The following is a 15,956-nucleotide window of genomic DNA, read 5'->3' as shown; positions in this document are numbered from 1 at the left end:
CTGCCCTCCTCCCACAACTTCCCCATGTAAGGTGGGGTGGGGGGGTGTTAGAGTGGAGTGACAGAGGACACAAGGTTGGATGGGGGCAGGATCTCAGGTCTGAGACTTCAGGTTCCACCTTCCACCCCACTGAGCATGAAGTCCAACTGCGCAATCCTGGGTCTCATTTACGGCTGCGTGATGGCTCTTTCGGACTTTACCCTCATTTGCCATGGGGAACACCAGTGATTAGCATGAACTCATCTCACACCCACTAAACCCTGGTACCCATCTTCTGCCTGACCCAGTGCCTGGTCAAGGGGCCAAATGTCTGCCACAGCCTATGTCAGATGTACTCTGTTATCTCTAAGAAGCTCAGGACCATTGTTATGGATATCCCTGTGTTATCACTGCCCTCCCAAAATAATCCTGGCCACCTCATGGGTCACATTTTTTAGTGCTTGCCCCCATGCAGGCTTACTCAATGCTTCCTTCGTCAAACTCATCTTGCAAACATCTGGCCAAACCAAGGGCGTGTGAAGCCATGACTGCATAATCTACTCTACATCTCTATATGTCCTAATTCTTAAACATAAGAATGGGCAAAGGGAAAGATACTGGGAAAAAGTAGTCTCTTATATCTAGAAGATTGGCAGGGGGTTCTTGGGAATAGATAGATGGTGAGCCTCACCCAAGTTACTGGACTTTAGGCTGACTTTGGCTTTTCTTTCACATAACATAATTTTGGAAAAGCCTCCCAAATAATCTCTTAAACCCATTCTGTACCATGGAGCATTCCATCTTTTATGCTCATATGTCACCGATTTTAGTTCTATATTGTTTATGTAGTCTTTTGAACCCCTTATATATCTTTTAGAAGCTGCATATGTTGTTTGTGTAGCACAGCCTATTTATTCTACAGCCAATTCTTTATACGCTAATGGCACTACAAAAATATGATTCTTGCTAATTGGGAAACTCACTAACTTCATAATAGTTTTTAACCACTCTAGCAATTGACAGCCACCCTTGTGCTATTGCACTCATTGGCCCCTGCCCTAAAATTCAGATCTTTCATCTATAATACAAACTCACTTAAGGTGTCCTTGTGCTATCTGAATGTGTGACAGAATCATTAGTACTAATGTGCTGACCTCTCTGGCATTTTTAACTGAAGTGTCAGCTAAGTTCAGTTCTGCAAAATGAAGGCAACATTTGAACAGAATATTGTGAGAGCAATCAGGCACTAGGTTAAGTAACTTTTAAACCATCAGTATTCAGAAATCCTACATCTCTCATTGAAATGACATTATCAAATTATGTAGGTTGTCATACACTTTAGAGGAGCAGGCATGAAGAATCCATTGGAAATTTTTCCCTGTTAAAGCAACTTCATGTTCCATGAAAGCTTATACATAATATTGGTATGTAAAAACACATTGGGCTAAGAGCATCTGGAGAAGGACTGACATTAGAAATGTGAAAGATTATGTGCTTTTATTATTCCATTTTTATAATTAATACATCTACTCAATGTAATTTCTCTTTTAAAGAATCTATTAGATTGAGAGAGCAAACCTTGGTCAAGATGGAATTCTAACAAAAACATATTTGATCTGGGAGCACATTCTGTGCACAGGTACTGAGTCACTTGTAGGAGAAGAACACTAGAGGAGAAGCATACCAAGATGTGGGGCACTTTAGACTCAACTGCGGAGGGATCAGAGCTAGTCAGCACTAGAGTTGTACAGCATCTTTAAAGTAAGGAAGAAAAACTAACAGCGTTGTGCTTAGAATCATTTGTTTCCCTCTTTTGCGTGCTGACATTTGGTATTAATGGAGTTTAACACTCACAAAATAAGGTGAAGGATGGTGAACTTGAGATATTTCTTCTGCTATAATTGATATTGTGAATACATTATATATAACATGCATTAGCATGCCATTGTGTCCTTATGAAACTAACACTGGATTTTTTCATATGAAACTGAGGTTCAAACTCTAACTATATGTATTTATATCCCTAGAATGCAGAAATTTCAGTTTTTGAAGTAAACATCCGTTTTGTTGGTGGACTGCTTTCAGCATATTATCTTTCTGGAGAAGAGGTAAGATTATCTATCTGCATTGTCAATCTAAACTTCGAATCATCCACATGATTAGAATTGGATAATGTATTATTTCCTCTCCATTCTCAGTGTTGAATTTAAATGGTGTCTATTCTGTTTGTTGCCATGGTTTTTGAAAATGCTGACTGGGTCCACTCTGAAAGTCGGCCTGTTGAAGATTTGTGCTCCCCCCACCCCCAAGGTTATTGTTTTGTATAAATCTAATGAATGGGGAAAATGTCTCAATTTTAAAACTCTGATAAATGTACATGACAGGTGTTATATTCAAGTACAGAGTAGTGAAGTTCGCTGATGCTGCTGGAGGTGGGTTTGGATGACATGCTTCTCACGGGCCAGTTTGGAGTGTATTGTCATCCACTCGCACAATTTACAACTCTGACAGGACTAATTATTCATCCAAGTGTTAGCAAAATGCAGTTGGAAGATATGACTGGAGAAACTATTGATATGATTGGAGGGGGAGCGGAATGAATAACTGGCATACAGATGCCAAAGAAGACCCCTAAAAATACCACTGCTCAGGGGTCTTAGGTGAGTTGGTATGAAATTTGGGAGAGTAGGCTCCCTGTGGTATTCTGGCCAGCTGCAGGAAGAGAATGAAGATGATCGTTGTGTAGTTTTTAACTTTTTTCCTGATCCTCAGTTGTATAGATGTGGAGGAAGAAGAGCTGGAATTGTCCTCTAATCTCAAACAGAGAGTGGTGTCAATCTTTACTTGTTTCTCATAGCTAGTCTGGAGCCCTCAGAGACCACAAAGGCAGTAGCCTCCTGGCAGTAGTTTCCAGTGAAGAGCATGCTAGCAACTATTGCAGAAGCCTTGATAGCTGCTGCTAGATACTTCTTCTTGACTTCCTTGGCAATGTTATGATGCTTGTTTTTCTTGAGCAAACCCAAGCAAGCACTCCTCAAGATGCTCTTCACAGTGGCAATTACACAGAAGGCGTTGGGTTTATAGTTAAAATTCTAAAGGTAACATGTTCAGACTCCCCTGTTCAAGTTCTCTGAAGCAGTTTATACTCTCGCGTAGATACATTGTTCCAAATGCAACATTATTAGTGATAGAAAGTCCCAGAGGCTGGAACTAACCATCTTTTTGTCTTTAGTAAATAATGTACATTTTAACTGAGATGTTTCATCTGACACTTGAAGGAAATAAGCCATCGTTCTACCATAACTTATTGACTCAGAAATGAGTGCATCTGGAGTAATTTTAGAAACAAAAATATTGTTTTTGTCTGATTAAATAGTTATACTCAACCAATAATGTCTCTTCCACCAAAGCTGCTGCTGCTCACAAACTCTAGTGAGCTTTTCTCAATATAACCTGTTGTTAACATTTAAATTAAGCAGTAGTAACAGATGTGGAGAACATTTCTTGGCAGTTAATGGCCAGCTAAAGGAGTAAAGGGCTCTGAACTCAATTTGTCATTAACTGCCAAGAAATATTTGACCTGTCGGTTATTAGGTCTATTCTAAACCATCAAAATATAAACACATATAAAGAGAAAATTAATGATCTTGTGCGATTATGCATAAACACACACTACTTATCATGGATACAGTATTCTGTTCTAGTTCTTGCATTCCTCTAGAAATTACTTACCAGTATACTAACTAGTATTCTTATTTTTGTCAGACAATTCTGAATTGACAAGTGTGAGATCATGAATTCCCTAAACAGTTATCTAGTTTAAAGAAAACAGTTTCTGTTGGCACTCCCCAAAGAAAAACTTTTGGCTTATTTTCCACTCTCATTTAGAAATATTTTGATTTTGCATTAATAGATAATTTTCCACTTCAAATTCAGCTACTTGAGTTCTCTGAACTGCTATTTAGAATTATGTCATGGGGTAGCTGCATATCTCTAAGATGTAGACTGGAAAGAGCTTACTTTAGTTCATCTGAAAGTCTCTGGGATGTTGGTCCTTTTTCCCCATATTAGAAATGAACATTTTTGGACTTCATGGTCTCATTATTCATTTCAGAAAATCAACAAGGTATAGTTGTCCCTGCAGTTGTCAAGTAGCTACTTTTTGTGTCCTATGCTGTGGCTGCTTGGGTTCTTGAGCATAATTTATACATGGCCACTGTTGAAGTTTTATTTGAAACACCTTTTTAAATCAAACATTTCAAAGTGTAGGAATTCTTTTCCTCTTGACAAAAATGCCTAAAATTAATAGAAACAATGGTTTTGGTGGTAATTCTCTTGCCCAGTTAGGTGGACTTTTTTCCAGCAGCAAATAAGTTGGTTTATTAAGCAACTGGCAAACAATTTATGATGTTTCAATACAGACACTCCTCACTCTTTCTCGAGGCTAAGTATTAGAACTTATTTTAAAGTACAGTGGTCATTTACCTGTCTTGTTACAAGATATAACTTGTGAACTGCTTTGAAGATATGTTTGGTTTTTTTTGAACACATTTAAATTTATTTTCTTTAAAATATATGCCCCATGATTGTTTTTCGTGGCTTTAGTTATGCCCGCACCCAGCTTATGGCAAGGGAAGTGCTACTTATGCACTCCCAAATTGCTCTACCAGTATCATCAGACCAAATTTGTAACAACCCTGATATTCAAATTAGACTTAAACTCCTCCCCTCCTTTTATCAAATTAGTAGTTGTAGTAATGGTTTAAGTTCAGTGTCTTGACATATTTCTGGTAGGCCTCTTTAAAAAGATTCTTAGGTTTCAGAAACCGTGAACTACAAATTATCTAATGAAGGTAAACTCTGGAAATGACGATTAAAAAGCTGAACATGGCAAGCTTTAATATAATGTAATATGACATGTTCTGTCTAAAAAGATTTTGGGGAAATAGTCTTCATGTTTAAATGATACATTTATGGTAATTGATTGCTTGGGAAGGAAAATTTTAAACATATCCTTTATTGAATATTTCTGTATTGTTTTTAATATCTTCAGCCACAGTTCAGAATAATCTTTGTAATACCTCTATGACCCATACTCATATGAGTAAGCCTTTGCAAGTAATCAGAACAGCTTGTGTGAGTAAAGTTTGGAAGATCAGATCCTCGGCTCTTCCTAGTCATCAGATTGCCTATGAAAAGTGTAATGTTGATGTGTTTTTTTCAGTACTGTAATTAAAGGCAGCTTTGGTTATGTAAAAAGAAGTTACATAATAAAGTTATAATAGCTTTGGAATTAAATGTCCATAGTTAACCTAAAATTGCAACATATTGCATGTCCCATAGTTATTTGTAAATGTAAGTTCAATCATAATTAACAAGCAATATTGTAACACATTGAGTAGATTCTAAAACATCTTGCTTGCACTAAAATTCATTCAAATAAAATCACTAATATAGCTCATTTTTAAAATGTGATAGACATTGAGTACTTTGGTTGTCTGATAGCCAAGTCTTTACGTGGCATATTTGACACATCTTGTTGCTGTAATTACATGAAAACCCACTAGAAAAAAAAATTTCGTTACTGGATTTAATCAGGCTACCATGAATGATATACAAGTATTAAAACAATTAGATTTGAAGCCAAGAGATCAGTTTGTTTGTGGATTTAAATGTTAGTCTTAAAATAGAGAGAACACACAAGAAATGTCAAACGTGACTAAGACGAGCTAAACTTTTCATCAATGTTAAGAGAACTTCAAGTATTTATTGACAACATAATCTGAAAAGAAGTCTTAGATATTAAGCTCTTTTCTTTTGTTGTGTGTCTGGATTACTACAAAATATTGTGTATGTAACTGAAGACTGTTTCCTTGCTATTTATCTATCAGATTTGCTATGGATTAATGGACTTCATTTATGAGGGAGGAATTAGGGATAAAGTTGAATTGGGGATGGGAGAGAGGAATCATCATTTGTCTGGAAGTAATAAAAGTCTTTGGGAGTTTTGTTTTGCTTTCCTTGAGGGTGCCACTAATACTGATTTTCCTCTTTAGTTTGACCACTCTCTTACAGTTCATATCCAGTTAGACAATGGATGTATTATTTTATCTTCAGTTCTGCTTATGGCACGGTCACTATAGCTTACAATAGTGGGCCAAGTTTCATGCAAATTTTTGCTTAATTGCTAAAGGAATTAAAATGACTAAGTCTGTTAAAACAGTATGACTGACTGTGATTCCAGTTCTTGACTACCACTATGCTCTCTTCTTTATTGTCCTGGGAGGACAGCTACTGAGGGAGGACATGTGATGGCCACCATATGCTGCACCCATAAAAGAGGTTTTGCTGGAGGGGAAGCTTTCCTGAGCATGCCTCACCATACCTTTTCCCTGTCCCCACTCTCTATTTTCTGCTGGTGGGAACACCACAAACTCCTGTCTAGTCATATGAACAAAACTATTTTTTAATAAGTTTTTGGAGTCAAGCTCTTGATCTGCTAACAATAACCAGCAACTGAGCGGCTAACTGGAATCCCCACAAGAGCTGTCCTACTTCTGCTCTGCAGCACTGCAATCTCAGGTAAGTCTGGAAGAACTGTGGTCCTATTATCAATGAACATGATAGCTTCCCTCTCAAGCTCTTGTCATTGATAACTATACATGGATGTTAGAAAAATGAGAGCTGTCCAGAAGGGACAGGCAGTTCTTTGACTTACTCTTTGATTTTTATCATTGGCTGCTGTTTTTTAGTGATGAATTTTCTTCTAGTATGGGCACTCCTTTCCTATCCTCCCACACCTGACAGGACAATAACCAGACACTTCTTGTTAGATGTGTGTGTGGGGGGAGTTGAGGGGGGGGAGCTCATAGATGTCACAGTATAGGGCACTTGGACATCCCAGGTAATCAGGAGAAACACACATCCCCTGGAATTCAGAGCCATCTGAGAAGCATGCAGGGCATTCATACCATTAATCCAGTCTCAGCACATTCTCATAATGTCAGACAACATTACAACTGATCTGCATAAACAAACAGGAAGTAGCAAGATCCATTCCGCTGTGCAAACAAGTGGCCAATTTATAGAACTGGTATATCAAGAACCACAACACCCTGTCTGCAGCGTACCTTGCAGGAGCCCAGAATTCACTGGCGGACAGACTCAGCAGGCACTTTAGCTCCCACTCGCAGATGGTGGCATACAGCTAAGTGGTGAACAGATTCTTCACTCAGTGGGGAATCCTATCCCGCCTTCCAAACAGGAAATGCAACACATACTGTTCCATAGAGTTAAAGGCCAGTAGGGACCACCTGATCATCTAGTCTGGCCTCCTGTATATCACAGGTCACCAATAGCACCCACACATTAAACAACTGAAATTAGACTTAAGTATTACAGCCCATAGAAGACTAGACTATTACATGCCACAGGCAGAAAATAGGAAGGCCCGAGGTGCACCAATGCCCAACACCCCTGCAATGCCAGGGAAATGATTAAGTGAGAGGCACCTGGATAATCCTGGCAAGTGATCTGCACCCGTGCTCCAGGAGAGCTCAGGGCTAGTTCTCCAGAGACTATGATCTTCTACTTCCTTGGGTAGATGGTTTGAACCACGTTTCTCCTCCTATCCTGCTGCTTCCTCAAGTAATGTGGAAGATTTGACAGGACAGAGCATGAGTTGTCATCATGCCCAAATGGCCTAGACAATTCAGGTTCCAAGGTCTTCTGCATATGTCAGCCCAGCTGCCTGCCCATCAGTGTTCTTCCCTTCCTAGACCTCTTGACTCAATAGAACGGTAGGGTCGGACATCCCAATCCAGAAACTCTTTGCCTCACCTTGTTATTTGGATGGGCATTGGATCTAGAACATTCCTGTTCTGCAACTCTGCAAGGCATTCTTACTAATAGCAGAAAGGAGCTCACCAGAAAAGGTTACCTCTCGGGGCCCAACACCATCATATGTCCCCTGAGACAACAGATATTACTTGACATATTGGGTTACCGCCTTACCCTCAAGATGACAGTTCTTTCCCTTTGTTGCCAGGTGAACCTGTATCGAACTATTGACATATCTCCCTCCAGTGCATAGCTACCCTGTAATTACTCACCCACTCACCTCCAGGTTCTCAGAGGGCTTAAGTAGAACTTTCCCACTGGTAATAAAACTGACCCCTCAATGGAACCTTAATTAACTCTTTCAACACTTATCAAGACATCTTTCAACCCCGTTAGCCTTCATAGACAAGTGAAGCACTTACTTTCCTCGTTACCTCAGCCAGACAGATAGATAAACTGGGAGCCCCAATGGCAGGCCCTCTGTATGCAATATTTACCCCTACAGTAGTTTTGGAATTTCCCATAAACCCCCAAACTATCAATTCCCCTGTATTCTTCCCAAAGCCCCAAGCCTCCAGCGAAGAGAGAGAACTTTATTCCTTCAACATGAGATGAGTTTTCGATTGTTACCTACAGAGAACAAAACAGGTCAGAAAGTCACACTTGAGTTGTTTGTTGCCTTAGCGAAACAAGCTTGACTAGTTATTTCCTCCCAGAGGGTCTTCCAATTGGATTTCTGGCTGTATTCTACTTTATCAGCTTGTACATCTTCCTCCCCCACACAGGATCTGGGTTCACTCTATAGGAGCACAAGCAGCCTCAGTAGCATCATTTCAAGAGGGTACATTTGCTTGTTATTTGCAAGGCAGTAATGTGGAGTTCCATTCACACATTCACAAGATGCCACACCTTGGTCCAAGCCTCCTCCACTGATGCATTCTTTGGGACCATGGTTCTACAAGTAGCTAGGCCACGTTGCACCCTCCTCACCAAGTAGTGCTTATCAGTCACACACAGTGGGATACAGCACTCAAAGAAAGGGAAGTTGCTTACCCTTCATAATTGGAGTTTGAGATGTGTGCAGAGGATGGAACTTCTGTTTTGTGAATAATGTTGAAATTTTGAAAATGGGTTTCATTCCAAAAGGAAGTGAAAACTGAAAATTAGAAATTCTTCTTGAAGAAAAATTCTGGAAAAAAAAAATCACTTTGGGTTGATCAAATGTTTTGTTTTGATTTTGACTATATTTTAGATCTTTATTTAACATTTAGAAAAATTTTAAAGAAAAGTTTCAAAATGGAAAATCAGAATGTTTTGCTCTGAATGTTTACAGGACATGTAAACGTGGTTGAAACGGTTCCATTTTTTGTTTTTGTTTTTTCTCTCTAAAACTAAGTTCCAGTAAAGTCAACCTGATTTCGTGAAGTGTTTTGGTTCTTATGGAACTGCATATTCTGGCAGACTATAGCTGAGTTGAAATTTCTCCAACTACCTGTGTTTGGCATTCACAGAGCTATAAGTTAAGATCCCAGGAAGATGATTGTGGACAGTTTTATATATTAGTGCTATTGTCTGTCAGCAAAATTAACCAAGTAAAAAAGGTTTATTTTGTCCATTGCTGCTAAACCCCAATTATCTGAAATTCAGATGATCAAAAATGTGAAAATAGACAAAATTATGATTTTAAGGAATGTCTCCTGAGCCATTCAGACAATGTAAATGATGTGATGTTAGTCACAAAATATACTATTTGTGTATGAAATGTAGATACGAGATGAAAACTCGTCACTTAAATGCAAATTTGTTACTTTTATTATAAAGTGTTCCACCATTCAATAAATTATTGCTAATTATACTTCATTTTAATTGTATTCCAGTTTAATTACATGTTGAATATTTAATTGATCAGTACTATAAATGGCTAAAATATGAGCAATCTACAGAAGACAAATAGAAACAAAAAGATACGCTATCCTGTTGTGTGCATATATTATAAAACAAAAGCAATAGTATTCTAGTGTTTAATCTTTTTTGATGACTTAAAGAACAAGAGTAGTCTCTTACTTGAAAAGGGGGACTAAGAAGTGTTCCTCTGCTCTGACTATGGCAAGCTTTCCAGAGAACAGCTCAGCTGTGAAGGAAGTTGCTCTTTTGTTTCCTCCGTTCACAAGCAAACTGAGGTGTATACCCATTTGAGGAGGGTAGTACAAGGTAATTCTCAGGATAGGTTTGATGACAGGGAGGAATAAGAAAAATATGTAAGACTCTAGACATGCTTACATTATCTGTGGAAATTTTAAGAAAAAAATCTAGTCCCTTTTCCCTATAAAAAGAACACGAGAACTCTTCCTAGTTAAGAGTAAAGTAAAACCAGGCTTTTTCTCACTCTGAATATTCTCTTGTCAGTTCCCTTCATAGCCAATAACAAATTCCTCAAATCAGCCTGCAAGTTTGAAGATGCTTCCTAAATATATTCAGTAGGCAGTCATGTGCTAAGATTCTTCTATTCTATCAGGCTTTATTTCAAGGATCCTTTTGACACACATTAATTCAGCTCATCACAATGGTGAACAGTTTTAGCTGGAACCCTCACTTCCTTCTGCTTGTAGGTCACTTGTTGCATGGATTGGAAAGTTATTAAATTCAAGTTTCAATATATGGGGAGAGGAGGAGGTAGAGAGGGAAACTGCTTAAGTCTATAAACCACATTGTCTGACTGCAATTGATGCCACGTATTTTGTCTAAACAACACTAAAAATGTCAGTGCAAAATCAGTATTATGGCTAAAACATTGAGCTGGAGATTTTGCTTCTAAACTAAGGTTGACCCTTAATTTTCCCTTCAAGGACCCAAATTGTGAGGGTACCAGCTACCATTTAAAGAAACTTAATGAGTAAGCATTTGCTGTTCCTGACAGTCATAAGGATAAACTGCAGTCTGCCAAGCCCAAGTATTTTTCAAAAGCTATCCTGTCAGTTTTCACTGTAAATACGAGAGCTAAAATTATTTTACGATTAGGTTCAGTGCTTTAGTTGACAATGTTCTCCAGAGTCACTGCCCTCTAAGATCACTACTTTGACAGGTTAGTTCTAGGTCATAGATCTAAGGGAAAACTTGACGCTACAAGAATGTAAATCCTGTTTGGCGACTGCCTGGAGCAGAGCTTCTGGTCTGTCTCAAGCCTGAATAAATATCCCTTCAGTATTTTTCTTTAACAGGCTCTGTCTGTTTCTTTCTCTCCTGGGGTGGGGCAGATTGAGATTAATTAAAATGTTGCAACCAATTTAAATCAGTAGGGATACTTCAATAAGTCAATGTAATGTGCAGTAGTAAGTGAAACTTAACCACCTTACATTTACACTGTCACCATTTACCTCACCCCTGAATGTGCACTTCTCTGAATTTTGAGTTCTAAACTCATGTGGATGCACTTGATGATCTTGAAGCTGGTGACAGTCCTCTCTTGGTCCAGTAAAACAGCCCAGCCAAAGCAACAAGGAGCAGAGCAATTCTAATTTGAGATCATTCCAAGCTACACACCTCCTCTGAAGACAGGAGTTGTTTAAAGGAAGGGTCAGTATTGCTGGATTCTGGTTAGAGGATAAGATCACTTGGTCTCTTATCAGACTCAAGCAACCCCTTAGTCTTTTTGTTATCCCCCTTCCCTTGCAAGCACTTTCCCAAACAATAAAGGTGGTGGTTACTCTCAATGCCTTCACCGCAAGCCCACCTCAGTTCTGGGCACAGCGACAGTCTCTGCCCTAGTTCCAGTGAAGCCCAGCAACAGCAGACTCTCACCAGTAGCTTCTGGATTTCCCACCACGAGCTCTCCCTCCAACCCCTGCAAGGAGAAGTCTGTCTCTCTTGCCCAAGGCATCATTGGATTTGTAGTCTCCAAGGCTGGACTGCAGCGCTCATGTTCTTCCCAACTGGAACACTCTTAATTAAGTTCAGAGGCCTCTCTAGTAACTATAATTAGTAACTATAGTAGAGGCTACTTTTGGGGTCAGGAAGGAGTTTTCCTTCATGTCACTAGAAGGGTCCTTAAGGGTATTTCACCTTACCAGCATGGGGTACAGGTCACTTGCAAGGGTAATGAAGGGTAATATTTCACTTAACTGAGCAGAGGCCTTGGGCATTGGTGAACCTGACTGTCATGTTCTTTTCCTGTGGTACCTAGTAGGGGTTGTAACACATTGAGCTTGGTGTAGGGATGGCTGGGTGGTGTCTAGTGGCCTGGCATATACAGGCCATAGTTTGCTCACCCCTGTATTAGGCTGTCAGCTGCGTTTGCAAGCTAAGGAAAGAGTAGGAATAAAGAATCAGTTTTCAGAATGGAGAGAGGTGTATAGTGGTGTCCCCTAAGGGTCTGTCCTGGGACCGGTCCTATTTAACCTTCATAAATGATCTGGAAAAAGGGTTAGAGAGTGAGGTGGCAAAATTTGGAAGCAATACAAAATTACTCAAGATAGTTAAATCCAAAGCAGACTGCAAAGAGTTGCAAAGGGATCTCACAAAACTGGGTGACTGGACAACAAAATGGCAGATGAAATTCAGTGTTGATCAATGCAAAGTAATGTACATTGGAAAATATAATCCCAACTATACATTCAAAATGATGGAATCTAAATTAGCTGTTACCACCCAAGGAAGAGATCTTGAAGTTATTGTGGCTAGTTCTCTGAAAACATCCACGCAATGTGCAGTGGCAGTCAAAAAAGCTAACAGCATGTTAGGAACCATTAGGAAAGGGATGAATAAGACAGAAAATATTAATACCCCTATATGAATCTGTGGTATGCCAATCTTGAATGCAGCATGCAGATCTGATCACCCCATCTCAGAAAAGATATATTGGAATTGGAAAAGGTGCAGAGATTAGGGGTATGGAACCACTTCTGTATGAGGAGAGATTAAAAAGATGGACTTTTCAGTTTGGAAAAGGGGGGGGACTGTGATAGAGGTCTATAAAATCATGAATGGTGTGGAGAAAGGAAATGATATTTACTCCTTCACATAATGCAAGAACTAGGGGTCACCCCATGAAATTAATAGGCAGCAGGTTTAAAACAAACAAAAGAAAGTATTCGCACAATCAACCTATGGAACTCTTTTTCCAGGGAATGTTGTGAAGGCCTAAACTATAGCAGGGTTCAAAAAAGAACTAGTTCCTGGAGGATAGGTCCATCACTGGCGCAACACCATGCTCCCTAGCCTCTGTTTGCCAGAAGCTGGGAGTGGAGAATGGGATGGATCACTTGATTGCCTGTTCCGTTCACTTTCTCTGAAACACCTGGCATTGCCACTGTCAGAAGACAGGATACTGGGCTAGATGAGCTGTTAGTCTGACCCAAAATGGCTATTCTTATGTTCTTAAAGCAGCAGTATTCAAGGTTTTTCAGAAGACCTTGGTTCAGTTTTGTTAGTAGTTTCTTTGGAATTGTTTCCTCCCTTGAGAGACCAGTTGTCTAAATTTTGCAGGTATGGCTAGGTATTTTTGCAAATTAATGAATCCTGGAGGTCATCATAATCTAATGGGGTATATTCTCTAGTTCAAGGTGTGACGTTGCAGTCTATATGGTTTTATAAAAATATGCTAATGAGTGAATATAATGTAACTATGCTTCATGCAAAAGGTCTCTTGTAAGGTATTATTACAAAGCTTATAATCTACTGAGTGTGATCATCCTATTTGTATAAATGTACCACTCTTGTACCTGAAACTAGATATATGAAATATTACTCTGAGGGCCTACTGTAATTATGTAAAGTGTGGGCCATTAATGGTGGTTTGGAATCTTGATGACTCCCATTAAGTAGGACCATTGTCTGCAAATGGCTGTGTTTTACCTATAAATGTTCCTGTATACCTGTGTGCTGGCAAGTGGGCAATGAAGTCTTGCAGTGACATGTGATCATGTCACCTGAACTGGAATCCATCTTTAACCTGGTGTCTTTCCATTGAGAAGCAGGGGGTGGGAACCCAGTGAGGGACAAAGGATTCCCGCCTTATGCAATAGATATATAAAGGGGTAGAAGAGAACAAAGAGAGAGAGGAGAGCCATCAGGAAGAATCCCCTAGCTACCACCTGAGTTGGAACAAGAGCTGTACCAGGGGAAAGAATTGTGCCCAGGCCTGGAAGGCATCCAGTCTGAGGAAAAAACTTACTGAAGCATCTCTGAGGATGAGATTATCTGTATTCAGTTTGATTAGACCTAGATTTGAGCATTTTATTTTATTTTGTTTGGTGACTTACTTTGTTCTGTCTATTACTGCTTGGAACCACTTAAATCCTACTTTCTGTATTTAATAAAATCACTTTTTACTTATTAATTGACCCAAAGTATGTATTAATACCTGGGGGAGCAAACAGCTGTGCATATCTCTCTATCCGTGTTAGAGGGTGAATAATTTGAGTTTACCCTGCATAAGCTTTATACAGGGTAAAATGGATTTATTTGGGTTTAGACCCCATTGGGAGTTGGGCATCTGAGTGTTAAAGACAGGAACACTTATGTTAGTTGCTTTCAGGTAAACCTGCAGCTTTGGGGCAAGTAATTCAGACCCTGGGTCTTTGTTGGAGCAGACAGGAGTGTCTGGCTCAGCAAGACAGGGTGCTGGGGTCCTGAGCTGGCAGTGAAAGCAAGGGTAGAAGTAGTCTTGGTACATCAGGTGGCAGCTCCCAGGGGGTTTCTGTGATCCAACCCGTCACACAAGGCTCTAATGAACCCAAGATCCTTTCCCCCCTTATTAACATACAAAATCAATATGAAACTCAAATGTTCTCACTCACATTGGCTGCTTCTAGGGCAGTGGTCCCCAAACTGGGGTGCACCCCACTGGGGGAGGGCATGGAGGAACATTCAGGGAGGTATGGAGGGGCCCAGGCCAGCCCTCCTGGGGGGTGGAGAAGGAGTGACACCCAGCCCGCCTCTGCTGCCAACTCTGCTCTGGCCCTGCCGCAGCTCAGGCCCCAGCTGTAGCTCCGCTCCTGGCTGAAGCTGAACCCCCGCCTTGACTCGCAGCCACGCTCCACTCCCAACCCTGGCCACAGCTCTGGCTCCAGCCCCGTCGCAGCGCCCGGATGCGGTCCCGCTCCTTTCTGCAGCTCCTGACCACAGTTCCCAGAGGGAAGGGGGAGTGTGGACAGGTTCTATTATGGGTAAGGGTGGGGCATGACAGAAAAAGTTTGGGGGACCACTCTTCTAGGGTGACTCCCTCAGGATTACTCAGCCTATATCCCAGATCTTCTCTTTCCAGAGAGTTGCTCCCATCTCCCTTTATATCCAAGTGCAGAAACTAGTCACCTGCCTCCAGGGCCGGTGCTAGGTTTTTTTGCTGCCCCAAGCATGTGTTGGCTAATTTACCCAAAGCCTGAGAACGGAGTATGGTAGTGTCATACCTCCTTGCTCATACCAGCCTTTTAAAAAGACTGTAACCATGAAGTTGGAAGCAACTCACTCATGTCGAAAGATATTAAAATGAAGAGTTAAAACAAAGTGGTGCCAAAACGCACATTGACTTGACTTTGTGGTTTTGTCTTCAGAAATGATGGAACACTTGGCCAATAATTTTGCTATTAAATTAGTTCTAAGTAGCTAATTCTTCATGCCAGCACTTCCAGAACAAACATTTTTCTCCAAGAGATGAACAAGGGGAAAATTTAATGACGTCTGGCTACGATTGTCTACTTAAACAGAGTAAGTAAATAATGGGATAAAATATTAGTGCTGTGACTTGATCTTGAAAATATGGTGTATGAATGAAGGTTTAGTGTTTCAGAATATACTTCTACTAGTACAGTATTACAGAAGAGTTGTATTAAATACTAGCTGTAGTACCTTACTTCCTAAACCTAGTGCCTTAATTGTCCCCTTGCTTTTGCCTGAATGATAGCATATCTCTTTAAAATTCTCTGCTTCCATCTCCTTTAGTTCTGACAAGACATATTGCAATATAAAAGTGTACGTAGGGTTCAAATCATAATGCAGAACAGTTTTTTGACATTGCTACCGTTGTTTAATACAGAGAATAAACAGTTTTTAATGTGTTCTTGCTGTAATTTGTAGAATGATTGCTCCTGTTTCAATTAATCAAAAAGGAGGTAGTAGGTGGTGTGACTCATAGTGTGTACCTG

General features: G+C 40.0%; 1 protein-coding gene across 1 annotated transcript in view; it reads left to right on the top strand.

Moving 5' to 3' along the window:
• The window catches only part of MAN1A1 (mannosidase alpha class 1A member 1), a 216,425-nt gene that overhangs the window by 103,036 nt on the left and 97,433 nt on the right, over positions 1-15,956 (top strand). Inside the window, exon 4 of the mRNA XM_005280172.4 lies at positions 2,007-2,087. Within this exon, the coding sequence (XP_005280229.1) occupies positions 2,007-2,087 (81 nt within the window). The remainder of the gene's footprint in view (positions 1-2,006; positions 2,088-15,956) is intronic.

This window comes from Chrysemys picta, chromosome 3, assembly GCF_011386835.1.
Source record: "Chrysemys picta bellii isolate R12L10 chromosome 3, ASM1138683v2, whole genome shotgun sequence".
Lineage (NCBI taxonomy): Eukaryota > Metazoa > Chordata > Testudines > Emydidae > Chrysemys > Chrysemys picta.
Note: the sequence above shows the minus strand (reverse complement) of the source record. Positions and strands in the feature narration are given on the sequence as shown.